Source organism: Aotus nancymaae, unplaced genomic scaffold (assembly GCF_030222135.1).
Source record: "Aotus nancymaae isolate 86718 unplaced genomic scaffold, 86718_ANA_hifiasm-v0.15.2.pri h1tg000002l, whole genome shotgun sequence".
NCBI lineage: Eukaryota > Metazoa > Chordata > Mammalia > Primates > Aotidae > Aotus > Aotus nancymaae.
The window spans coordinates 22,784,990-22,812,810 of record NW_026988413.1 but is presented as its reverse complement, the minus strand read 5'-3'; the positions used below and the strand labels follow the sequence as shown (position 1 = coordinate 22,812,810).

The window sequence follows — 27,821 nt, the reverse complement described above, 5'->3', positions numbered from 1 at the left end:
AAGACAAAGAGAGCTGGTCACTGCAGCTTACAAAAGTGTATTTCTATTAAGGCAAAGAAGTTTTGAGAGATTTGCTATAGAATGTACATGCCACAAACCTCTAAAACTTCCAAAAGTAGGCTCATCCTCTTTAAACTAACTTCTGATGCAGAAATTGGCCTGAGAAGTGGTTTATTACTGATCCAGCTGCGAGGCATTAGGAAGACGGGTTGCTGACAATCGTTTGTAGTAAAATATGCCACCGCCACTCCACAAGGTAAAAATTGGAGAGCTTTTGAAATTGCACACAAGCACTTCAAAGTTAATGGTGATTGGAAACACCTGCAAGAAATTTATCACTTTTATTAAGAAACAATGATGGTACAATTCAAGATAAACCCCAGATGTCTGAAGAGTTATTTCAGAAGGTGAAAAAAATGGCTCTCTCTAAGAAATAATGGCAAAAAGACTCATTCCGTTTGGCAAAACATTTTATTCACAAAATCTCCCTTTCCTCCTTAACTCTCTGCTCAAACAACTCTTAAGGCTGGAAGCCGATGTTTGATATTTACACAGCTCAAAATCTGAATGCCCACTAACGTCTTGTAGCTGTTCCGCATGTACTCTGCTTTCTGCGCCCTCCTACCCCATGTTTGTTCCTAAAACCTAGTGGTAATACTGCATGAAGAGCTCGGACGGGATGATTAAAACCCCCGCCATCCCTCCCCGCCACATAATTTGTTAGGAAATCCTACTTGTAAAATCTTCCTCTGTTTTCAGAGAATGAGGCCATTCTCTGGAATGAAAGCAACTGGCACAGAAATGACTGGCAATCACAAGTGATACACAAAGGCATTTTTATTGCACTGGGGAAAAACCACTACTGCTCTCTTTGGTTCACAAGAGTTTACATTTCAAGATTCAGTAAGTCAATGTGTCAAAGGAATTATTACAACTTCTTTCTCAGAAAGTATTAGTATTTCTGCTTTTCTTTTTTCACCTCTCTCTGGCTCCCTTGCAACTTGCCTCACTTGATTAAAATTGACAAATTTTGGTAGGATGGTTAGCAGTGTAAGGCTCAAGGGAGGTGTCTCAGTATGACACTGAGAACGGACTGACAGATAGTGATCTCCAGGCATCGGTATCAGCCACCGCAAGCGCTAACTGTACCAGCTATGGAGATGTAAGGGCGCGATGGTCACCCCAGGCAGCCTACTTCAAACACTTTTAAGAATCTTTATGTTCTAATAGGGAGCTCCTTGTACTTTCTTCCTGAGCATCAACTACGTAAGGTGCTAACTACATAATGCTCTTCCCTCCTACCACCGGGCAATCCAGAGAGCCAGAAGTGAAGTAGCAGGCTGCACGCTGAACACCCGCTGGTGCGCATCCTCCTAAGAGTAGTTCTTCATTCTTTTGCTTGGAATGTTAGGAAGGTTTCCCCTTATTTGCTTTCTTGCCAGCCAGTTGATGAAGAGTGGGAACAGGTATCAGGAACCCTCAGGTTTCCCAGAAACTTGAGGGAAGAAGAGATCTTGGCAAGCATTCGTTTATTCACATAACATAAGCCAGACACTATCCCAGGTGCTGGCGATACAGAAATGAGTAAGACATGATCCCTGGCCCCTTCCATCCTTGGAATGTCTACTAGGAGGAAGTTGCTGGAAAAAGACAATGTGCTACAAAGCCCGGGGGGCCCAGTCTCCCACCCCAGCTTGGTACATATTGAACACATTCAAGGCTTATGACTAGTTCTTTTACCTACAAATATTGTTTAGACACATTTTCAAATGTCACACCAATCAGTAATAAGGAACGGATTTTATCTACATTGACAGTTCTTTCAACCTTAAGAGTAAACTGCCACAGGTAAGATTCAATCACATTTTTCAGGAGAAAGCTATTGAGACCAAAATGCTTTGGTTATCTAATAAGAGTGGAACGACTTATAGTGCTATTTACTCCAGGCAAAGAGAAACAAATACAACAAACATAGGATCTTGATTGCAAGGTGGTTCTCCTCCATGTGCATTTCCCTATCTGCTGAGGTCAATGCCAACGGGTCCACCAGTGAACATGTCCACCAGCCCAGAGCTTACTCATTGGTTTACAATTATTTCTGACCTAATGTTTTTTACTTCCTCTCTCTATAGGTATCTGGCACAGTTGAGTGAAGCCAGTTAATGGAAGGGTAAACATAGCAAAATAAAAAAAGTATTGTTTCCCAAATAGAGAGGGGAATGGTGGTAGAGATTCTCATATAGAGAAGGGAATGATGGGAGAGATTCTCAGCCCCACTTTGGGCTGTAAACGAATAAACAAACGTTTCTACCTTAACCCTCATCTACAGATATGACATTCACATACTCTGCCAGGTACTCTCACTATCATAAATGTACTCCCTCAATATCAATGCTTATAAGAATGTATAACAAAAATGCATGCTGTGCAGATATAAATACTCTGTAAAAATCCACAAAAACATCCAGAGGCCCCAAAGAATAGAGGCATAGACAGATATAAGATGATAGGTCTTTCTTAGCAGAAAACACTGCAAGTGAAGAAACTGCAGTGAGGAAACTGGAGTGAAGGAAGTGGGGGAAGGAGTTCGGAAGTGAAACAGAGGAAAGGTGCTCATGAGACGACTGCAGGATGTTTATTAGAATCCTTTAAAAACATCACGTCATCTTCCCAGTAGAACAGAAGAGGTTTATTCTGTGTGGCACAGATCAATTCAGCTTTCATGATCTTCCTCCATAGCACTGACCAAATTAAGATACTGCAGCGTTTCATTGTGGTTAACTGGATGGAAAGGAGGAAAAAACTAAAAACCAAGTATTTGGGTTTTGTCTAAATACTTTAGAACTTGATATAAACGTATCAAGTACATTAATGGTTGTTTTAGTTGGACAAAAAAGAAAAGAATCAAAAATAAATTAATAAACATGGAAAAGATAACATTTCTAATATGACAACAGAGTTTTGGCAAAAGATACGTAGACGTTAAGCTAAGACAATTCAAATATCTACCATCTTCTGCTCGCTTGTCTGTTACGCTGCCCAGCTGCTCAGCAGGCACACAGGTGCACATACACATACACTGTACTTTCTGGCTAGTGTCCTTTGCTATTTGATCTTTGCTCTAGCATAGAGTTTTGGATGTCTTGAAGACTAAACTCTTTGTAAACAAACTACATCCTCATCTCTGAAGTGCAAAATTACATGGTCTTGAATCAGAGAAAGAAGAGAGACATTTACTTGACATTTCTCTTCCAGTTAGGTATGAGTCTGATCTTCTACAAAATAGTTTATTTGCCCTTTTAATAAAGGTTGAAAAATGTCCACCCTGGATTGAAAAATCAGTTAACTAAGGGGAATATTGTTTTTTAAGAGCAGTTTTAAAAAGTATTAACTGCTGTCTGTTAGACATATTTCCTTATATCCGGCTACTAGAGAGAAAAACCAGTTCCCAGGGCATTTCGGGGTTTCTGCTTCTATATGTGGTCATCTTGTATGAGTGCTCTAATCTATTCTCTGCGCATATATAGCCTCTTATTCATAAAACTGGCTGAGGTATTCATGCTGAGATGAACACACATGCTCTAAAACCAGAAGCTAAAACCTAATTGACCCAAGTACCGTCTGCGTACATCAACACATACCCAATAATGAAAACTTGTAATGTTTTCATCAACATAAAATGGGTGATATTATGTTATGTAAGGCTGTATCCTATTAAGAGTTCAGAGACTCCAGATATGTAGCAATCAAATCGCCTCTAGGGACAGGTTCTTCTATTAAGTGATAAGAAAAGTAGCTTTTGTTGCTTTTAAGAGGTTATTTAACACTTGGATATTTCTAGCACCATCAATTCTGAGGAACTCCACATATTTCAAAGCAAGTGGCTTTTGATCCTATGAATGGGTTCACATCTAATTCAGCATCTTTCAAAAGAGCCCATTACTGGCTCTAGAAAGCTGTCAATGTCCAGAACAACAAATGACTCTATAAACTCAGTGATTTAGGTGGAGAAATAATATTCGTATTTTAAGTAACAAAAACCCGAGGCCGCTTAAGTGACTTCTTCTTCAAGCAACCTGGTGGCTCTTGGACATTTATCTTCACTGCTGTTGCTCGCATCCATCAAAGAATAGCTCTGGACAGTGGAATAAGCATAACACACCACGGAATGAGCCCAGAAGACCTGGAGAGCCACGTCTCAGTTTAAGAACACAATGTGCACACCACACACAAAAAAGTCTTTGTCTATAGGCAAAAAGAGAAGTGGCCAGTGAGCTCAGCTGCTTCCGGAGGAGCAGGTACTGGTATGTAAGGTCCCAGCTGAGTGAAGAAACGGGATAGAAAGTGCAGCCACTTCTGTGCCCTTCAATCACAGACTATACGAGAGCACACACAAGCTACGCATATTACAGCAACAGCCTTCCTCCTACTCAAGACTGTCCCATGAGAGGAAAACTGGACCTTTGAAATGATTAGCAAAGAGAGGCACGTTTCCACATAGAATAAAGCACATCCAACCATCCTCAATACCCATGGAGAACGGTAAGATACCTTACAGGACAAAAAGATCACTTTCAATTGTAGTTGAGGTTTGACCTGATTTACACATCACACTCACTATGTATCTTTGTCTGTGCATCCCCTGACTGGTGGTGACTCATCAGAGTGAGTCGTCAGGCAGAAGGGAATCTCCTGGTGGTGAAAACTTATCCTCCCACTCGGGACCCGCCCTTCTGCCCTGTGAGTGCCTGGCTGGGCCAGCAGGGAGAGCCATGGCTCTTGTGGTGCTGAATAGGGCCAGCTGCTGCTGGGCCATCCTGCTGTCACCACCGTGATGGGCTAGGTAAACGGCTTCATGGGTTCCCAGTCCGTAACAACCTTCCTTTCTTATTAGCACTGTGCCTGCTGTGAGATGTGCTACACAGCTGCCTTAATCACATAAAGCAACGTATACAAGAAGCATCTGACTTTTACATAGGAAAAAAAAAAGCAAAATGTGGGAAAGAGGAGTCCCACCAGTCTTGCTCCAGTGTTACTGGGACTTGGCTCATGGGAACATCTCCTTCCCAACCTGCTGGAGGAAGTCCAGCCCTGCTGTTACCGGTGCCTCAGTTTACTTGGCCACTCCTGGTACCTGCAGCGTCTGACTGACTGCGAGGTGCTGCTGAGGAAGGGAAAGGTGACGGGAGACAAAGGGATGAGGCCACAGGACGACAATGGCTGCTGTGGCAGAGATGCATGAGAACAGCAACAGAAGGGACAATCTTTTCCAAGACCATGGACAACAAGCCAGTAGTTCTGGGGACGCAGAATTCAATAAACAAGAATAATACTGATATTTTGGTAAACAAAACAGAAATAAATGTGTGGGCTGTTTAATAGTCCAGAACTGTTCCTTTTTCTACTTTAGAGCTGAGGGGTTTCTATTGACTCTACACGCGTTGGTCTGTATTGCCACGAGCAAGGTGAGAAGTCCCCTCCTCCCGAAGACTTCCTGTTGCACGGCCGGGTAGCTCGGCATTAACAAAAGCGAATCGGTGGTCAGACCTTCACCGGGTCCCTCCCTCACGACGACACTGTTCTAATACTGCAGGCAGGCCTCAGTTCTGCTTGTCGTCCTTCTGAGGCTCGCTTTTTGTGGTCCCTAGGTTGTTCCACACCTCTGTGTACATTAAGGTCCCAATGAAGACAAACGAGGTGCCCAGCCAGTGCCACAGGGTGAAGGGGTTCCGGAAGTACAAGATGGAAAAGATGAGGCTCACAAATTTGCGTAGGGTCACGACGAGCGTGACAGTGAGGGAGGCACACTCCGTTGTGAGGATGAACACACCCCGGATGCACACATACCTGGAGCACTGGAGTCAAGGTAGTTTTCTGTAGACCGTACTTGGGGCATCAGTGGGAGAACCTTCTGCCGTGGTCCCCAGCTTAACTTCTCAAGTTCTAAGAAAACATGAAGGTCTGCTATGGCAGCTCTGAGGCTCCTCCTGGGGAGAACCTGCAGAACTCCTGCCATTCCATTTGTGGATCCCAATTCGAAACTACCTAAAAACCCTCCTAATTCTTATGTTGGAGTCTTCCTATAGTTATAATGACAGGCACCTCCAAGGTAATGACAGAGGGTAACTGGGAGTGTTAGTAAGAGTGATCCCATTCACCTTTATCTATCTATCTTGCCTCCAGCCCTTCTAGCCCCTCCTCCAGTAAGGAACTCTATGGCAAACATAGGAGCAGGAGCTGACTTCAGAGGAATGAGGTCAATCTTGATTCGTTTCACTATTTCAAAGACAACAATATTTTTATAAGGAATGTAAGGTCATTCAAAATAACCATTTAAAAGAACAAAAGCTTGATTACTTTGAAATTTTTCTTTTTTTGAGACAGGGTCTTGTTCTGTTGCCCAGGCTGGAGTACAGCGGAGTGATCAAGCTCACTGCAGCCTTGATCTCCTGGGCCTGAACGATCCTCCCATCTCAGCCTCCTAAGTAGCTGGTAATTTGAAATTTCTTTCAGGACTTTGTGGCAGCTTGTTATAACTGGACATATCTCAGGACACCCAAAAAATCCCAGGTAGAAATCACAGATGATTCATGCTATACAGTAGCTTCTTGTTGGTTTGTTTTGAGACAGAGTCTCACTCTGTCGTCCAGGCTGGAGTGCAATGGGACGATTTCAGCTCACTGAAAGCTCCGCCTCCCGGGTTCAAGCAATTCTCCTGCCTCAGCCTCTGGAGTAACTGGGAGTCAGGCACTCATCATCATGCCTGGCTAATTTTTATATTTTTGTAGAGATGGGGTTTCACCAGGTTGGCCACGCTGGTCTCAAACTCCTGACCTCAGGTGATTCGCCCACCTCGGCCTCCCAAAGTGCTGGGAGTACAGGCCTGAGCCACTGTGCTGCCACTACCAGCCAACAGACTCCTCCACTTCCACTCAGAGTACTTCCTCCCGCTGCCCTATGCCTTACTGACCTACTGCACCACTAACGTCTCTTCTGCCCTCTACAAGGAGTTCCCTGAATGGGTTTCTTTGTCTCCCGCTTACTGCAGACTAAATCCAGCGAAAATCAGATTCATTTTAACACACCAACCTATGGTTGCCACTTCCATTCTACCTTGCCAGAGTAAGATATTATTTATAAATTTTGAATTGGTCGGGCACAGTGGCTCAAGCCTATAATCCCAGCACTTTTAGAAGAAAAGAATGACCATTCCTATGCCAAAAGAACCTGAAGATGACACAAAGGTGACGGCGGAGTCCAAAGGATACTGAGTGATGACGTTCATGAGGAGGTAGAACCACATGATGGGCAGGGTCGCTCCGACGACTGGAACTTCATATAACTCTGCAGAGATTACGAGAGGATATCCATATCACTTTTTCACAGCTGAATTTTTCATATTTTTAACAGGGTAACACAGACGGAACCTAATAAGAACAGCAACACTGTTTTCCTTGCAAACAGAATTGGACCACACATCACTTTACTTGCCTTGACTCCAGTCTACGTCAGCCACAAAAGTCATTACAATGGTTTCTTAAAACAAATAGTTGTTTTAGTTTTTAAGTAAATGCTTTACTATTTGCCTGAATAGTACCTCACTTTACAAAGAAAGACTGTGAAGCACAGAAAAGTTCAAAATGATACGGCCTTAACTGGCAACCGACACGAGCAAAGGCAGCTAGTAACTAATACTGTTTGGAAATATGCTCGATCATACTAGTAATTACAGAATTCTGAAAATAAGACTGTACCATTTTACAGCTACTAAATTAGCAAATTCAAAATTTATTTATTTATCTTTTTGAGACAGAGTCTCACTCTGTCATCCAGGCTGGAGTGCAGTGGCACGATCTCAGCTCACTGCAACCTCTACCTCACAGGTTCAAGTGATTCTTGTGCCTCAGCCTCCCAAGTAGCTGGGACTACAGGCATGTGCCACCACACCTGGCTAATTTTTGTACTTTTAGTACAGGCAGGGTTTTGCCATGTTGGCCAGGCTGGTCTTGAACTCCTGACTTCAAGTAATCTGCCTGCCTCAGCCTCCCAAAGTGCTGGGATTATAGGCTTGAGCCACTGTGCCCGACCAATTCAAAATTTATAAATAATATCTTACTCTGGCAAGGTAGAATGGAAGTGGCAACCATAGGTTGGTGGCAGTGTAACTTGGTGTCATTCTTTAAAAAATCAATTTCATAATCCTTATTGAGGGTATATAAAAAGTGTTCCTCCCCATCCTTCAGAATTAATCCTAGATAATTCAAAAGAAGAAAAAGGTTCTGCATTCATTAAAGTACTATACATAATAAAGAATAACGCTGAATCAAAATCAATCAAATGCCCAATGATGGTGCAATGGCTATATAAACAAAGGAACCTTCATTAGAGGAGACACTGTACATTTGATAAAAACAAAAATCATAAGAGATTATATTGTCATATTAAAAAACTCGGAAAAAAAGTAAAAAAAAGAAAATTATATCCACACAAGGATTATAACTATGTAAGAATCTCTATAAACAGACATGGTCTAGAAGAAAACCAATAAAAATAAAATTAGCAGATGTCTAGGCTGATGGAACTAGACATCTGTGAATAACTTTAGATATATTCTCATGTTAGTTTCAGGCCAGGAGTAGTGGCTCATGCCTGTAATCTTAGTACTTTGGGAGGCCAAGGCAGGTGGATCCCTTGGGCCCAGGAGTTTGAGACCAGCTTGGGCAATAGTCTTGTCTCTATTACAGTACATATGTCCGGGCGCGGTGGCTCATGCCTGTAATCCCAGCACTTTGGGAGGCTGAGGCAGGTAGATCACGAGGTCAAGATATCGAGATCATCCTGGCCAACATGGTGAAACCCTGTCTCTACTAAAAATACAAAAATTAGCTGGCCGTGGTGGTGTGCGCCTGTAGTCCCAGCTCCTCAGGAGGCTGAGGCAGAAGAATCACTTGAACACAGGAGGCAGAGGTTGCGGTGAGCCAGGATCATGCCACTGCACTCCAGCCTGGTGACAGACTCCATCTCAAAAAAAAAAAAACACAAAAAAACAAAAACAAACAGAAACCAAAAACCACAAACACACACACACACACACACACACACACACACACTCTCTCTCTCTCTCTCTCTCTCTCTCTCTCTCTCTGTTAGCTTTATATAATGACACCTGCACGTAAATTTGTGGGAGGAAATAAAATAAGATGAAAGACAATAAGGACACAGGAATCCTCAAAGGGTCAGTTTTTTTGTATTGCTAAATTATTTTCAGGTTTTGAGTTATACAGCATAATTTAAGAAGTTCTGATACAGTGATGCTGAGAACTGGTAAGAAAATAAACATTAGTTTTCTTTCGCCAAAAAATGTCATTCATACACACACACACACACACACACACATACACACACACACAGAAAGACTAATTTTTGAAACTTGGTTCCGGATCAGTGGGCAGTGCCAATAATCTGGTATTCTATTGTCTCTGATATACTTAGAGGCATACCAAAAAAATAACAAATGTGATTACTAACTTCAGGGAAACACTGTATCTCTGAAGGAAAGATACAATGACTATCACTTAAAATATTTTGATGAATATTTAGCTCTCTTGAAAAATTTACCAATCCCAGACAATCTCAAGAAAAGCAAGAGAAGGAAAATGTATCTTTAACTTGGAAATGATTCTGAAGAAGGCAGATTCTATAAAACATTTTATCACAAATACCTAGCTCTGTGACTTTTAGAAGCAGTATTCTAATAAATCAATTGCATGGAATTTGACATTTTTATTTCAACAGCCCTTTGCTATGTGGGGCTTCTCAGAGATCTTAAAAACTGTTGTGTTAATATGAAGAAATGATTATTTGAGTAATTCAGAGCCTTACAAACTTTCTTACACACTACCTTCATCACATTTTTGGAGGGTGGGGTGAATGGGAGAGGCAATACTATAAATGCAGAGAATAGTCATAACTGCACCACTCATGTTCACATGACAAACAAATGTTTACTGAGCACCCACCGCCATTCTAAAAAATGTACTTAAGCATTCGAGGTGTGTGCAACATAAAGCCTTGATTCTAAAAATGTTTACTCGTTCCTTGTGTGTTCAATTTGTCTATATAATACTCTTTTCGTAATCAGCTCATATAAGTGATCCCTTTCAGGTTAACCGACAATCTATAGCTAATTTATTAACTTGCCACTTTAAAAAGTAATAGCTAACTTACATTAGATGCTTGAAACCAATTTTGCTTATTCATCTGCTGCCTATCTCATCTGTAAGTAGGAGAAAACCCTTGTCATCACTGAGCGCCCCTCTTGCTCTGCTCCACAGCAGCTTGGGCTGGATCTGTGAGCAGCTCTGTCTTTCATGGCAGAGAAGGATAAACAGCAGTTGAGAGAGCTGGATGGCTGCCCAACTTCGCAGGGCTCCAGTCTCTGCGGTGTGCTATAAGTATTCATTTGCATTCTCAAAACATCAAACATTTCACATTCAAATGCCAACACACAAATTCCAAAGCAAAACAGAAAACTCAAAGATATTCTTTTACTTCATTTGTAAATAACTGAGAAACCCCTGTAAAAGCTTTTGCTGCTGCAATGACTGGAAAGTGGAATGGAGACATTTTCAAAAGGAACACATGATTTAAATAAAATCATGAAAAAGCCCGTGGTCAAGTCAAGAGTGAAACTGAGACTCTGCCTCAGAAACTGTCAGGTAATTCTACTGTCTAACCCCAAACTCACCAGATTTATTGAATAGAACTGCATGGTCATAAATATCAGAGGCCAAGAAGACGAAACCAGGAAGTGGAAGGGCGTGCTATGGAAAGAAACAGGTCACATAAATTTCAGTGCCAAAACATTACAGAATAACTAGAGTAGCTTTACAATGATTAAAAGTTGTACATGTTGTCTGACAAGCAATATAAATAAAAGCTAGTTAGACTTAAGTTAAACGTATACAGTGCTCCTTGACCACCTCACATCGTATGAAAGGACATCAACTCTCAAATCATGGTTCTTGTTCTTATAGGGTCTGAGGGCCATCACAGACAAAGCAAACAATGAACCCAGCATCCTTTCCTCAACAACGGGGAATGGAGACATTTAAGCACATAGTCATTCTGCACACAAGAATCTGCTAAACGTGCAGACACAATTTGATTGATAGTGATCATCTCATGTAGTGACTGTTGCTCAGAACCCACAAGAGCATCCCATCAAAACTGCTTCAGTCTGTGGGTCTGAAAGCCAACTACCAATAATACACCTTAACTACATCAGAAGAATGGTATAGTTCACTTGAAGTAGCATTTTACAACTTAGGAATTTTTATGTTCAAGAAGTTGCTTACATTATAAAACAAAGCCTCCTTGGAGTGTTTCCCAAATCGTTTGTAGAGAGTCTCTTGGAATATACCCATCCTTGCTGACATCAGAAGAGCAAAAGTCAGTGCCCCAATACCTAGAAAACAAACATCAGCTTACAAGACGCCTGCATTTGTTCATTTCCAGATGTTTTCTTGAAGAACATTGTTGTTTAATGTCTTGCAAATATTACAAACTAATTGTAGAACATGTACAAAACTGTAAAAAGAAATAAAAATACGTTAATGCCATCTAGTCCTTTACGGCTTTCTACATCTCCTTATGTATTCATTTATGTAAATTTTTTTACACTAAGACAGGATCGGATGGCATATGGAATTTTACATCTTGCTTTTTTCATGAGCTTTTGCCTGGACTTTTCCTTCAAATCAGTCATTAAATTTTTTTCAAAAGAATGCTTTTAATGACAATCATATGGATGTACCATACTTAAATGTCTTATGAGAATGGTTATTTCTAATTATTTCATTATTAAAATCAATGTACATCCTTGTATACAAATCTTTAAACAAATGTTGATATGTTTTAGGATAAACTCTCATAAGTGCAATTACTGACTCAAAGGCTGTGGACATTTAAAAAATATAATATACAATATTTTTCCATAAACGCTGTGTCCATTTATACCAAAACTATTTTTACATATAAAAATAGTTGTCTTACTGTACCCTCAGCAGCAATGAGATAACCATTTATCATCTTGCCAATATGATGGGCCAACATAAAAAGGTATTACATTTGGGTTTCAATTTGCATTTCTTTGATTGCTAGACTAGTGAGGGTGAACCTAAAATTGTTGGGCACTACTATTTCCCCCATGACTACATGTACATGTACTTTGCAAATTTTTCTTATTGGGTATTTTTCTAATAGCTCATAAGGATCTTTCTACGTTACAAACAGCAACCTAAAGAGATAAAGTTTCAAAGCCAAGAAGCGAGAATACAATTCTTTCATCGCTATTTCTCTTCCACTTGGTCAGTTTCAATCTGTTATTATTATCACTGAAAGCTCCTGGAACGAGTCTCACCTCCATATCAAACAACATGAGAACAAAGCTCTACAGGAGTTGCCTATTTAATTCCACAAAGAGATCCTTGTATTTTAAAAAATTCCCCAGGAGATTCTGATGATCAGTCAGGTTTGGGAACACCGCCAAATGGAACAGCTAACCTCTGAAGAAAATAAGGCTTTAGAAATGAGTCCCTTGGAAATTTAAGGAGTCAATTGCTCTAACATGGCCTGCAAAAGCTTCAACTCGGCAGACAGATCGTGAAGAGACGGATGACGTTCAAAGAGTGTGATGGGCAAGTAGACACACACTTGTCTTTCTACACCCTTGACAACCGAGAAAAACATGGATCCATGCTGTAGAACATACTGCCACGAATGCAGGCATTTTCTCTTTTTCATTTCTTGAATAAGGTTTGGAGATATATGATCCCAGGTGCCTCTCTTCCATGGCATAATTTGTTTAGCTGAAGCTTCGTGCCAAGAAACATGTCTCTTAGGAGAAAACTCAGCAAACACAACTACAGAGGCAATTAGCTTTATTACAATTATTGTACTTGCCTAGTAACCACCACACAAATGCCTGGAATCCATCATTCTCACTCAAGCTGGACTGGGAAGTCTAGGAAATAAGAAAATAAACTAGGTACAGAGAGCAGAACTACATGCAAGGCGCCGACATACAAGGGAAACATTTATGTTACCCATTTCCCTCCATTGTTCTCCTTCAGAATCTTTGTATTACATAAGAATTTGAATTTTATTAATTGCCTGGTAACTGGGCCCCAATAGCAAGTAGTGAACATAAAATGATTTGTGAGCTTCTTACCACCTGCTTTGCTGACATAAAAGTGCAAATAAATATCCCCACAGACACCAAGGCGATGGAGGTATATTTGAATATACTGTATCTGCAAAAAAATAAGAAAAACACCTTAGGAAAGCACAGATATGAGTTTCCAAGTGATATTTACAGTCAGATGGTGCATGAAAGTACAAATCACTAAAATATGACAGACAGGATTACTTTCCAGCAGAGTCCACAGAAATATGCATATGAATGAATCAGGATACTGACTGGTTTCTAACCAACACTTTTCCTTGGTACTGTTCAGTCTGTTTCTAACATTTTGTTGACCAATCAATTGCATCATCAGGAAACAAAAACAGAAAGAGACCAGGGGTGATAGTTGCATTCTGCTCTCAAGAGTCCAAAGGAAAGCCTGACCCAGTCCTTACTAGGATCTATTGCTTTTCCTGTCTTTAGGAGGCCCACATCTGTGTCCTAAGACACACTATGCAAGTGGAAGAACAGGCTATCAAGTGCAAGTAGCAGGATCGAACTCAGAAAATAATCCAGTCATCCATTCTCAGGGGGAGGCTTATTTTTTTTTAAATCTCTGAATGATTTAATGTTGTTTTAAAATGTTGGCATAGTCGGATAAGGGGAAGGACATTCAGTTTATAGAACTATGGGCAGTAATAACAGTAGCATTTCACAATAACTAGTATCATTAGCACCCTCTCAGATTCTTGGTGATCAAGCAAAAGGCCTCAGGCAAGGATTAAAAGAAATTAAACAAGAAGATGAACCATCTGAGGTATTTCTACTCAAATACATAGTATTGTTCTGGTCACAGTATCTCATAGAAGGCCTGTAGAACTAGGTAATAAGCAGAGAAAGGAACTAAAAGGGCCAAGAGGACCATGCTAGAGAGGGGTCGGGGAGGAAGCAGGTGCGAGCAAAGGTGAAAAATAATGAACCTCTTCAGTCTGGGAAGATCATGCTGAAGAGGTTTACAACTCAGGCCAAGAAAAAAAAATAACGAAAGGCATGGGTAAGTTGAATATAGATTTGAATTTCAAATCCTGGAATGAGGAGCACACTATGAACTTGAGGGGCTTCTACCCGAGATAAAAGGAGATACGGAGTTACTAATTCACTCTACTGGAAAGTTATGGAAATTCCTGCGTTATGGGAAAGAGATACGTACAGAAAAGAAAGTCAAAAGGCTTCGACAGATGCAAGATGACAGACTCCAAACAAGTTCTTAAGGGCAAAAGATGCTTGAAAAAGACCCCTAACATTTTGGGGCAGTATCCGGAGAATACAGTTCCTCGTACAACATTTTCTTTTGTATCCTTGTTATGAGACAGAATCAAAGGCTGGGAAAGACCACAGGCCTGTCTCAAGGTGAATTCTACACTACAAGAAGTACGGTGATCACTCCAAATGTAATAAACCTGACCATCACATGTGTATATGTTTAAATGCAGAGAACCAAGAAGAAAGAAATCAACTACTGTAGTACTTTTCGGGGAATTCAGAAGCCTCAGGAGATAAACGGTCCATGATACAGAGCCTAGTGGGACAGGACAATTGTTCCTTTTGTGACACAGCCCTTAATACTTAATAACTCTAGGTTCTCACATTCTGAATTGACAGTTACTTTCCAAGCTTGTATAGAGAGCTTGGGGCTGGATAATGAATACACTGAAAAGTTGCCATCAACTTGTATAATTTGGTCTTAAAAGTGAACTTTCCCTGAGAAATCTCCCAAACTCTATGTGTTGTCTCTCGCTAGCATCCTTCCTCCTTAGGAGTGAGGGGTGAGGCTCAGAATGAAGGTGAGAGACAAATACGTTGAAAACCCATCCCAGGTACTTCTGGTATTTCCTGCCCCTATCCCAAAGATAGCCATTGGTGACAGTCACAAAGAACAGCCCCGAACCTTTCATTCCATCTTCTTGGCTATTGAGCCTTTTGTTAGGAATTTCCTTTTTAATATGTACAACCATTCCTTAGTTTATTATGTTGTACTGAAAAGTGTCTTCTAGGGCAGCAGCATCCCATGGAATTTCTGGAATATTAGAAATGTTCCACCTCTGGGCTCTCCAACGTGGTCACCGCCAGCCACGTGTGTCCACTGAGCATTGAAAACATGACCAGGAATTTGAGACCAGCCTGGACAACATGGCAAAACCAATCACTACCAAAAATACCAAACACTACCAGGCATGGTGGCGCACACCTGAGGTCCCAGCTACTTGGGAGGCTGAGGTGGGAGGATCACTCGAACCTGGGAGGTGGAGGCTGCAGTGAGTCAAGATTGTGCCACTATACTCCAACCTGGATGACACAGTGAGACCTGGTCTCCAAAAAAATTAAAAAGAAGAAAAAAATGTGACTAATGAAATGGAGGCACTAAATATTTAATTTTCTTTAATTTTAACAATGTAAATGTAAATGTAAACAGTCGCATGTGGCCAGTGGTGATCACAGTGCACAGTGAAGTGCTCTATCATCTCTGTCAGCTGGTGTCACAGGTTAGTATGATACTAAAATTCAATGATGCCAGGAGCTACTCAGTTCTACACAGAGACACCACAGGTGGGGCCTCTTACCTGGTCAGCTGCTTCAGGACATGCATGATTAGGCCTTACTGGTACAGAGAGAACTAAGAAAAGAGGTAGATGGCCAGGAACAAACTTATCACTATTTTGGGACAAGGAATCCAGATGACTAGCTTACAGAAAGGGGCTCAGCGTATCATTTCCATACACAAAATATAGAAGTATATCGTTTACCTTTTCTTCAAAATGATAATTCCTAGAATCATGTTGGCAATTAGAGAACCCTGCAAAAGAAGACAACAGTAACAGAGAGGTTTAGCGCACTAGGGAAAAAACAACACAATTCGAGATGAACAGGAACACGGGCAAGGGGTAAAAACATGGAATGAAGGAGGCTAAGACGAATAATTAGTAGGATTTAGTTGTTCTTATGATGGCAAAAGTATAAACCATAAAAATCTATTATCATGGCCGGGCACAGTGGCTCACGCCCGTAATCCCAGCACTTTGGGAGGCTGAGGCCGGAGGATCACCTGAGGCCAGGAGTTTGAGACCAGCCTGGCCAACATGGTGAAACTCCATCTCTACTGAAAAATACAAAAATTAGCTGGATGTGGTGGTGGGCGCCTGTAATCCCAGCTACTCCAGAGGCTAAGACAGGAGAATTGCTTGAACCCAGGAGGCAGAGGTTGCAGTGAGCCGAGATGGCACCATTGTACTCCAGCCTGGGCAACAGAGCAAGACTCTCTCTAAAAAAAAACCCACAAAAACTATCATGTTAAAAAATAAAACCTTCTAAAAATGACAATGAGAATAAAAACGATCAATTCTCAATACAGTCCTTATCAGTCCTCCCTATAGGCATGTCTTTCATCCCATTAATACTGTATTTTTGTATTTGGTTGAAAAAAATTTGCATATTTGTGGACCCATTGGTTCAAATCCATGTTGTTCAAGGAACAACTGTAACTGGTCAGTCCTGACGCTAGGGCTAGCAGAAATAAATGTTATCATAGACTTATTTTTGTCAAAATTTCCATCTACTTAACTTATAAGAGCTTTTAAAAGCTTCTCCCCATTACCCACACCCCCCACCCCCAACCAGTTTTAATGGAAAAAGTCATGCAAGAATCTCTCTCTTCTCTAAAAAGGTGACAATCAATCAACAGGGGTTTATTGAAAGTCTACTATGTTTCCAACGCTTCGAAGGTCACCTCAATTATTATAATTAGCTTTGGAAAGTCCCTTCGGGAACAGTACAATCTCACAAAAATCTCAGGCCACATGGAAATGTTATCATCACAATTATCAGCCTTTTGTGCCTGGACTGCTTTGGGAGAAACCCTACCTTCATCAAGAATTTCCCCTTTATTATCTCAAGTCTCTGCTTAAAAAAAAAATCAGAAAAGACAAGTATTTCTTTCATGTTCTAGAAGTAAATGTAATTTTATGGAAGAAAGAAAAAAAGAGTAAGTGATAAGAAATAAATAACATTAATAGCATGTTTGAATATAAAATCAAAGAGATGGGGGAAAATGAAGGTAAAATCTGTTTCTTGGGAAAAAATGAATTTTCTTTTAATTAATCACTCATCAGACCTCAGATGAATAAAAGTATACTATCCACTTTGAGATTTCTTTTTGCTTTGCTTTTTTTTTTTTGAGACAGAGTTTCGCTCTTGTTACCCAATGGTGCAGTCTTGGCTCACCGCAACCTCCACCTCCACCTCCTGGGTTAAAGCAATTCTCCCACTTCAGCCTCCCAAGTAGCTGGGACTACAAGCATGCGCCACTATGCCCAGCTAATTTTTTTTTTGTATTTTTAGTAGGGACGGGCTTTCACCATGTTGACGAGGATGGTCTCGATCTCTTGACCTCGCAATCCACTCGCCTCAGTCTCTCAAAGTGCTGGGATTATAGGCGTGAGCCACTGCACCCGGCCTCTTTTTGCTTTTCTTCTCAGATGAAAGTCATCCTTGCTCACTCACTCACAAACCTATTCTTCTACCCAAGACCACTTACCACCTTTCTAGTTCTGCTATGTATTCAATCTACCAACTTTACACTTTTCAGAGGCGCATACACATGTGATCCAGCAGCACTTACGGATCTAAATATCATATGCAGGGGCATGGCAATGTTGAGATTCAGGGCATAGTTGTTCACCACGCTCACGGTGAAGAACATGGTTACCATTATGGCGTAGTACCTGAAATGCAGACAGAACCGCACATCAAACAGAATCTAGGATTTCAAGAAAATCAAGTATAGGAAATACATATTTTTGGCTACAAAGGCATTTTGCATATTTCCTCTGCATTATAGGACTGCATTACTATTATGTGAAGTCAACTACTTAGCCCATATCAAAATACTTCATAAAGCCAGACTCACATGGGAAAGCCTGAGTTATAAAATACATTTAAAGAAACATGATTTAACATTTTTCAAGTAGACATAGCAACTTAAAATGACTATATTGATTCTCTGTAGATAATTTTCATATACCTGTGAAGAACTTGAAAATGACTGATTCTCTCAAATTCTCTCCATACACTTGTTTGTACTGTTAATTTTTGCTGTTTCTAAAGAAAATATCTGCAAAGTTAAGAATTACTTTCAGCCTAGCAGCTGCTAAAATTTTCCCTCATTCTGAACTAGTGGCCTCCAAATTAATGAGGACATGATTTGACTTGTACAGATTTTTATTTAAAATTAGGGTCTCTGTTATTTGGAAGTTTATAGGTCTCAAGATAATAACAGAAACAAAAACTTAAAAAAAAAAATCCAGTAACACTAATAAAGGGATAAACACAAATGAGTATTTATGAACAGATGAATTAAATAATTTTACATTTGTATGTCATCACTGTGGTCCAAAAAATATATAAGATGCCTTCTACCTATATTGGGCCTCTACATATGAAATTGCCATTTTTTATAGATCAAAAAGATTTGAATGTCAGAAATTTCATGACTCAACTTACTATATTCAGTAAGAGAAAAAACGGTATTTAAAATAAATGGCTAAAAAATGCAGGGAAAAGGCAAATAAGTGACTCCATATTCTTCAGGAAATGTTGATCTTTGAGATTCCCAACCATTTTCCACCTTTGCACATCTGAGGATATGACAGCACTGAGTCCTGAGTGATCTTCCCTGAAAGAACCTATTCTGCGTTGCTGGTTAGGTATGGAGCCGTACGCCACAACAGGCAGTCAAGCCAAAGCTAAATTAATACGGTCTGGAAAGTTTGAGGAACTTGACAATGAACGCACAAGCAAAATTACCAGCAATAGCTTCTTCAGAGCTTCTAAGTAATACACTATCGGCGACTTTACAAGATTTCTTGCCAAATTGTCTTAGTTCTATCTTGAAGAGGTACCATTGAGAGTTTGTCAAGGTCTTTAAGGAGAATTAACTATTCCACATTGCTTGCCTAGAAATTGTTGATGGGGATGAATGACCTGAGCAAAATTTTGATTATGGCTTCACCTACAGAAAATAAAATGGCCACCACACATAGGACATGCATGGGAATATGGCTGTTAGGGCAAGTTCACAGAGAACCTCAAAGGGCAGGCTGGGGAGTTTGGACGTCATTCAGACGTGGTAACAGCAGAGTGGGGCGACGTGATAAAATGATATTAAGTGAAATGGACAGATGAAGAGGTGTGAGGCAGGGAGGTCAGCCAGCTACAATGCTATTATAAAAGATATGGTGACAGGGTATACCTCCTGGTCTATGCTAGTGGTAGAAAGGGAATGGGAAGAGATAGTGGGAAGAGGTGGGAAAGGGCCAGAGGAGTCAAGAAATGCCGGGGCTCTTACTGCGATGTAAATGCTGGCCTTTAGAGGCAGAAAGTTTTATGCAGATGCTAAAGCCAATGCAAAGCAAAAATTATCTAGGATATTTAGCATCACACTGGGAAATTTAAAAGTATAGTATTACTAAAATTCAGCCGGATTTTCTATAGCATGCCACGTGGGAATCTGCAAAAGAAAACCAACGAAGATGGGCCTTCGCCTTCATACTTGGATATATTCGTACCAGAATGTCGCTCTCAAAGGCAGTAAGTGACACTGTCCTACTAAATACGCACAATTGGATGAATTACACTTTTATCTCAAGTCATTCTCAGCAAGAAGGCTGAGTTTTCAATACATTGTTTATCACAAGAACTTCCCTGTTTTCCATTTGGCCCCATGAGTACAATTATGCAAATCTGGACTAATGGACTGCAGGTCTGGCATCCACAAATTCTGACTTTGTTTGCCATTCATTTTCTTTTAATTGAAGTGAAATTCACATAAAATAAAATTAACCAGTTTAAAGTGAACAACTCAGTGGCATTTAGTATATTCACAAAAGTTATATAACTAGTACCTCTATTTATTTCTAGAAGCCATTTGTTTTTAAAAAGGAACAAGGATACTTCTCTTTTAGAATGTTTGCTAACTTTACCAACACAGAAGGCAGCACAAAATGTGTGGTCACACTAGGCCTTCTGACTAATCCTATACTAAATAAGCGCACACATACACACGCACATACACACACGTCTCCATCACAGTTATTTTAAATCTTGTGGCAGAAATTTTATTTTGGAAGTAAGCACCTGGGAGTTCCACAACATCTTAAATTCAGAAAATGACATTATTCTACTGATATCTTTGAAATAAAAATCTATAAAAGAATGTCTCATACTCCTTTTATACCACCTCTTTACTTTCTTAAAAAATCCAAAAGCTAAAAGAGACTCTGATGTGCCATACCTTATAGGGATAGCAGGTGGCTTCCTTCCCAAATCAGCTTCAAAGAGGAAACCTTCCACAGCAATAAATAAAAACTGTGCAAATGTCACAATGTTCCCACATCCTGGATGCTTCCTGTACGGGGAATAACAAAAAGGGAGAGGGAGGCAAAAATGGAGATAACACTAAAATGCATTCTAATTACAGGGCCAGAATAATAGGGTGGATGGATTGCGATTACTCGCTGTCCTTCTTTATCTCAATGTTCATAGCCTTTGTATCATATACATTTAGCATTGATCTCACAGAGAAGGTCAAGCTTTCTTATTTCACTCCTCCCTGCGTGTACCAGGCCATGAGTGAGAATTACTGTGATATACTGGTGCCTAGAACTATGATACAGTTTTCCTAATAAACTGCAGGAAATTGGTCATGTGTTCTTATTGGGATCTTTGCTTCACCAAAAAGGTCTTTGAAGTCAAAGTCAGCTTAGGTAGCAAAGCCCAGGGACAGAAATACACTCAGGTCTCCCGGAATGTTTATATATCCCTCCTGACCAGGAATCACCAAGACTGCTGTCAAACGAAAAGGGGACCCACTGTTGATGATAGGGACGTTACTTTAAATGGTGCCCAGAACAGGACAAAAATTGGTTCTTGGGATGGGGGGAATCTTACTCTTTTTATAATAATAAAGTACAAACATCAATACAGTACCTGAACCAGTACGTACTGTATCTATGCGAGGGTGGCGGGGAACTAAGAAAACAATGTCTAAAAACTATTCTGGAGGAAGCCATAATGTACAAAAGGCTGAAAAGCACTGCTGTAGTCTGTTCTCTGCAACCCTTAACCCAGTGTTTTGAATATATTAGGCACTCAAAAAATGTCTGTGGAATTCAATAGATCCGCTTTAGTGATCTGTGAAACGGTTGGGGAAGATTCCCCACATTCCACAGTGATTGTTAAGAACAAATTTACAAAGTTAAAAACTTCCTCCTGACATTCATCTTGGGGCACTCTGAAAATCAGTCATTTAAAATGTTCAGGTTTTCTTGAGCTTGTCTTCCACTCAGCTCTGCTCAATCACCGGAAGAAAAACAGAGTGAGCAGTTATCTTTGCTTTCCTGAAGCTTCCAGATTTCCTATAATACCAATATTCACCAGCCTTCGTACTCTGTATTTTCATCTTGACCAAAGGCATTTACCTAAAGCTGGTGAAGAGATTAATATAATGCTACTTATGAGAAATGACTCCATCCTCCATTGGTGGTATTATTATTATACAGCAATGCCAAGATATACAAGTCCTTAAATATACCCATCAGGCACAAAAATAAGACAACTGAGGCAGGAGCCATTCTTCTACCGAGCTAGGCTTACTAACTGAAGCACAAGTCTTGCTACTCTTTAAGCTCTGCTGCCTATGAAGGTTTCCTTGAAAACTACTGCTTCCTATGCAATTCAACAAGTTCTCTTTTAGAACTTCTTATGTTCAAAGGACAAGGCAAATGTTGCAGGAATCCATAAATAATCAGGTAAGACACTTACCTCATTCAAGGAGCTAATTAAAACCATTAGCCTAAATATGCGCAACAGAAGGAACTTTAACTCTAGATGGTTCGGTGCTTTGCAACTCTGGCCAGCCTGCTCTGCTCTTTAAAAATGGCCATGGCTCACGCCCCTAATCCCCCAGCACTTTGGGAAGCCGAGGTGGGTGGATCACCTGAGGTCAGGAGTTCGAGACTAGCCTGGCCAACATGGTGAAACCCCATCTCTACTAAAAATACAAAAATTAGCCAGGTGTGGTGATGCATGCCTATAATCCCAGCTACTCGGAAGGCTGAGGCAGGAGAATCACTTGAACCTGGGATGTGGAGGTTGCAGTGAGCCAAGATTGTGCACTGCCCTCCAGCCTGGGTGACAAAGTGATTGAGACTCTGTCTCGAACAACAAACCAACCAACCAACCTATTTGCCCAAAGAGGCTCACTTTCCCACTTCTAGTTTGATTAGTCTGACCCTGGAATCTGACCCTGGAATTTAAATGTACTTTTAAAAGCTTTCCACTTGATTGTCACGTGCAGCCAGGTTGGAGAAATACCAGTCAAAGTGCAAGGAAAGGGCTGACAGTGTGTGTGTGAGTGCATGTACCACTGTGTATGTGATGCGCAGGTGGTTCTCAGGTGCTGACACAAGGTTGAGAACCACTATGCTCCATTGTGCTTAAAAGTATACACTGACATGCAAGATGCTGCTGTCACTTACTATGTGACAGCAGAAGTGAATTAATTTACCTACGTCAAGTGTTTTTATCTTTAAAATGGGAACCATATTAGTGCCCATCTGTTTGACTTATTGTAGAGTAAGTGAGCCATCCCTGGACAGCACTTAATGCATGCCTGCCAGAGTGAAAAAGGCAAATATGATGACCATGATTTAGGATCTTGCATATTAAAAGCTCTTCACCCTTTCATCAAGTTGACTAATTTTTCTCATCTCTAAAATGGAACTGACTTCATTGTTGTAGTGAGTATTCAATGAGAAAATATACATAAGTGCCAAGCACAAGACTTAATCAAAAAAAGGCTTAAAAGTTTCCTTCTATGTTCTCTTTAACAAACTTAGGCCAAGTAAATTAAAGAACAATTATCAAGACCCAATTATGTGTAGAGTTAGATGGCAGTTTCCAGGGAGCCCCCAACTTGAATGGGACCAGACCCCCGCCCAAGAAGATGGCAATACGAGGGAGCCAGACATGAAGAAGGAGGCAGTCAGAAGCCAGTGCCATAGCAGGGTGAGGGGACTGACCAGGTCCCATTATCTCTGTGCTCTCACTTTCAGGTCAGTGACCCACCTTCATTTAAGCAAGAGAATGAATGTGAGGGTTCCAATGTGATATAGAATCTTATAATTTCTAAGAAAGATAAAAAGAGATTTAAAAAATGATTCACTTTACATGTGCATTCGCTATAGGATTTAAAAGGACATCTTAATATTTTAAAATTTGATCTTTATGTTATGGAGGTGGGTATTGATATTTCATTCCATTTCATCCCGCTGCTAAAGACGCTGAGGGTCCCAAGGCACTGTGTTAGGTGAGACTCCCAGGGGTCAGCGGCAAATAAATGGCATTTGGAGTTACCCTTAGCATTGTTATTGTTACAATTGAGTGGGGTTTGGTATGGGTTTTTAGTTGTGCAATAATTACCACTATCTAATGTTAGGACACTCCCAAGAGATATCCTCTACCCATTTTGAGTCACTGCCCACTTCTTCCTTCTCCCAGGCCAGCAACAACCCTAATCTACTTTTTGTTTCTATTTTCATAGAATTAAAAAATCTCCCTACTGTACTTGAATAATTCAATTTTTGAAAACCCAACTTATGAAGCCTTTGTGAAACACACTGTTGCATAACTACCAATGGAATTATTTATTTTAACTTGAATAATTATTCTAAAACTTCAGAGTAAAAACTTGGATCCCTTAATCTCTCGTTTTCTTGAGCCCTATTCCTCAGGAATTGTAATCGCTAACTGCAAACAGTTTCTCTTACTTTGAATTCTCTTGGCAAAAATTCAAATTTTTATTTGAAAAAGAATGCAACTTTGAAGAGAATGAATTGGGCAGATAGTTTATGCCTTGTGCATTTCTTTTGCTGAATTTAGGAAACTTGAATGAAAAATAAAATGGGAAAAAAAATGTTTCAGATTGTTTTCCTGATTGTAAGACATGCAATATCTTGCCTGGTTAACCAGCTGATGTGTGTATATTTTGTTTCCAAGGTAGAATGTAAGCTCCCTAAGGACGAATATCAAGGCACTCATCCATTACCACCTATCTGCTCTGTCCACTGCATTGTGTTTTATTATTGGTCCCAATTATAGGTAAAAAAAATCACAAAGGAAAGACTAAATTTGTTTTCCAATTTGGGGAAAATGGTTAAAAATGTCCTCTTCTTCCTGCAAGTCACTTAGCATTCATATTTAGTGTTACACTTGCTACTTATCAGGGCACCTAATGGCTCCAAGGAGGCCAATATAGAAAGCACAGTTCCTGTTCTATAAAAGTTTATGGGCCTTCCACTGGGATGTCCCAAGATAAAGTCACAAATTCCAAGGCCATATCTACAAAGAACCTTAAGGCCATCTGGTTCAACTAGCTCTTATTTTATTGATCTGTAACACAAGGATTGGAGACTTGTCTAAGCAAGTTAGGAAAGGGCTCTATTCAGTCTGGGGTATCCCCGATTATTCGAATAAACGCACCTCCTCACCGCTTTATGAAAACCCATCGTTTTATGCAAAAAATGCAGATTTACAAAAAAAATAAAGATGAGTGATGATTTATTTACAAATTATTCAAAATATTTTAAATAGACTCTCCTATAATGCATGAAAATATTTTGTAAAATTAGATTTATCCACGACTTTGCAGGAACAGCTCATAAAAGAAATATGCCTGTATTAAAACCAAGTTGTTGGAGAGAATGGCAAGCCCTACAGGTGTGCTTTAGGCTTTACATGTGTATCTCACTTAATCCTTCAGAACTCTGTGAAGCTGCTAGAACCATCATCACCATCACTCTCTTTGACAGTTGAGTCAGACTCAGGGAGATCAAGTAATTCAGTCAAGAGCTCACAAAACAGTAAAGAAGGGATTCAGTTGCTTGCATATTCTCATGTCATATAGCCTTTGGCAAGATTTAATTTAATGGCATATTCAACAAAAATATTACACCATTATTCTCTTTCATTTCCATGGCTGGCCTGATATCACTTTTTTATATTTTCAAATCAATTGTTGCCAAAGTAGCCTTCCTTTAAAAGTGTATCAGCAGCTGGGCTCGGTGGCTCACGTTTGTAATCCCAACACTTTGGGTGGCTGAGGCGGGTGGATCACGAGGTCAGGAGTTCGAGACCAGCCTGACCAACATGGGTGAGCCAAGATCGTGCCACTGCACTCCAGCCTGGGCAACAAGAGCAAAACTCCATCTCCAAAAAAAAAAAAAAAAAGTCTATCAGTTGAATAAATTTTTTTTTCACTTTTATATCCCTCACTACCTATCCCCAAGTCAAATAACAGATCTTTATCAATACTTTCTGTATAATACAACCTCAAGCTGTGTAACAGCAAAGCTTAACCCCACACAGAGTTTACCTTAAGTAAACTGGTTGCTTCGGGATAATTTAATCAATGGTATCGAATAAAATAAACTTCTAGTAGGCACCACATGAAGAACTGGATGACCAAAATCTATGAGCTGCTCCAGTGCAAAACCGGCAGGGAGGTTGAAAAAGGTATTGGACTAGGAGTTGAGACGTCTCGGGTCCTATTTCTGACTCTGCCACTTACAAGTAATGAAAGGTCACCTAACTTCTTTGGACCGTTTCCACTTCGGTAAAACAGTTTACAATTCGTGACCTGTCTTCTGCACAGGATTGTTCGGATGATCAACAGAGACACAAGTTGAGTATCTCATCTGAAAACCTGAACTCTGAAATGCTCTAAAAACTCTGAAACTTTCTGAACACTGATATGATGCCACAAGTGAAAAATTTCACACCTGACGCCTTTGCTTTCTGATAGCTCAATGTATACAAACTTTAATTCATGTACAAATTATTAAAAATACTGTATAGAATTACCTTCAAGCTAGGGTTATGTGTATAAGGTGTATATGAAACACAAATGAATTTGTGTTTGGATTTGGGTACCATCCCCAAAATATCTCATTATGTATACGCAAATATTCCCAAATCCAAAAAAACTATAAAATACAAAACACTTCTGTTCTTAAGCATTTCAAATGAAGGATACTCAACTTGTAATGTATAGACCCAGAAACACGAGCTAGATAACACTGTAAGTATTGTTTTACTGAAAGGAAAAGGAGGCCCAGACAGCCTTAGTGACTTGAAAGGCTACACAGCCAGTGGATGACGGAATCAAGAGTGAAATTCACAACAGTGAGCTTTTTAGTCCTGAAGCCTTTTCCACACCACCTGTGGTCACTTCTGTAATAGCTTCTATCCACTGAACTTTGCACATTCAAAGCGACCTCAAAGAGCCCTCTCGGGTCACTTGGACTGATCTTCTACCTAATTTTTTTTTTTGCAAGCCACCTCAAAGAGCACTCTCGGGTCACTTGGACTGATGTTCTACATAAATATCTGTTCTACCGCATCATTTATGTATGTTTGGGCAAAGTACTCATAACAATCTCCAAGACCAATAAAGCAAATGCTTTGCAGGATGCCATAATAAAAATAAAACTTTCTTTGCAGCATGTACAAAGTCAGACTGCTTTATAAGTCAAAAAACTTTGCTCAAGTCCAGCCTGTGCCATTTAACAGGATCGAAAAAAGAGCTGGAGTTGGATGGGAAGGAAGAGAGTGGTTTGATAAAGGAATCTTGGTTCTGACACTAGCTCTCTGCCGACCTTGGACTGGTCATGTGAAAAACTCTCCAGATTTCAATCCCCCCGAATGTGGAAAAGGGGTGACGACAGCAACACCCTGAGCGTTCCCCTCGCAGGGATGCTTTGAAAGGGTCAGGCGGGACTGCGGCCGGTGAGCAATTTTGGGAAGCAGCGGACTCAGCGGGGTCTCAGGCTGCCCAGACAGCACGGATTGTTGAGGGGCTCAGGCCGTCCCTCCCCGAGCTCCGTGGGCGGCGGGGTGGGACGGGGCGTGGGCGCGTCCCGGCGGCACCCCTCCTCCGGCTTCCTCCTACCCGCCCCGGGAGACCGGGTGCGGCCCGAGCGGGTCACTCACCGGGCCAGGAGCTCTAGGAAGATGACGTTACTGCAGCAGCCTGCGAACACCAGGCCCACCGCCAAGGCCGGGCGCATGGCCGGTGCAGGGCTTGGGGAGAGAGCGCGCAGAGGAAGCGCCCGCCTATAACGCTACCCCAGGAAGCCGGCCTCTTGCCTCACCGCAGCGCAGCACATCGCACCGTCCCGAAGAGCCACTCTCACCGGGGGCCGCCGAGGTCTCCCCTTCCCCCGCGGCCAACACCGCCGTTGCCACCAAGGAGCTGTAGTTCGCAGTCAGCCTCGGTCCCATTCATCCGAGGGGGCGTCCGAGCACCGGCCAGACTACATGTCCCAGGATGCCGTGCGCCTTTACGTCTGGCTGTGTCGTTCCCGCTTCCGCCAGGCAGCTCCTCCAGAGAGGACAGAGGGGCGAGGTGCCCGGCATGCCTCGCGCGATAGGCGGCCGCGGGGCTTGCTGGGAAGTGAAGTCCCAACGCTGTCAGTGTTTCTTGCGAGACCGCCCAGAGCGCAGAAAGTAACTCGGCCGCCAGGGT

General features: G+C 41.0%; 1 protein-coding gene across 4 annotated transcripts; it reads right to left on the bottom strand.

The window, feature by feature from the left end:
• Positions 1-452: 452 nt before the first annotated feature.
• SLC35B4 (solute carrier family 35 member B4) lies at positions 453-27,561 on the bottom strand. 4 transcript variants are annotated; one of them, XM_064373408.1, is made up of 11 exons: positions 27,287-27,561; positions 20,532-20,645; positions 17,862-17,964; positions 15,991-16,040; positions 13,232-13,313; positions 12,964-13,024; positions 11,358-11,467; positions 10,748-10,823; positions 7,228-7,344; positions 5,848-5,943; positions 453-2,781 (listed from the first exon to the last, which is right to left on the bottom strand). In XM_064373408.1, the coding sequence occupies exons 1-11, from the start codon at positions 27,361-27,363 to the stop codon at positions 2,714-2,716; spliced, it is 954 nt and encodes a 317-aa protein (XP_064229478.1). In that variant the 5' UTR covers positions 27,364-27,561; the 3' UTR covers positions 453-2,713. The 4 variants fall into 4 exon arrangements, with proteins under 4 accessions (XP_064229478.1, XP_012321191.2, XP_012321192.2 ...); XM_012465768.3 differs by lacking the exon at positions 5,848-5,943 and having other exon boundaries at positions 453-5,847; positions 7,269-7,344; positions 27,287-27,559; XM_012465769.3 differs by lacking the exon at positions 453-2,781 and having other exon boundaries at positions 5,683-5,943.
• Between the last annotated feature and the right edge of the window lie 260 nt (positions 27,562-27,821).

Bases quoted from the DNA above. Each gene is read 5' to 3' on its own strand.
- SLC35B4 (XM_012465768.3), bottom strand. From the start codon at position 27,363: ATGCGCCCGGCCTTGGCGGTGGGCCTGGTGTTCGCAGGCTGCTGCAGT. The intron at 13,314-15,990 runs GTAAACGATATA...ATTTTTTTGCAG, and splicing joins ATTATCATTTTGAAGAAAAG to ATACAGTATATTCAAATATA. The intron at 5,848-7,268 runs GTATCCTTTGGA...CCAGTGCTCCAG, and splicing joins CTCATGAACGTCATCACTCA to GTATGTGTGCATCCGGGGTG.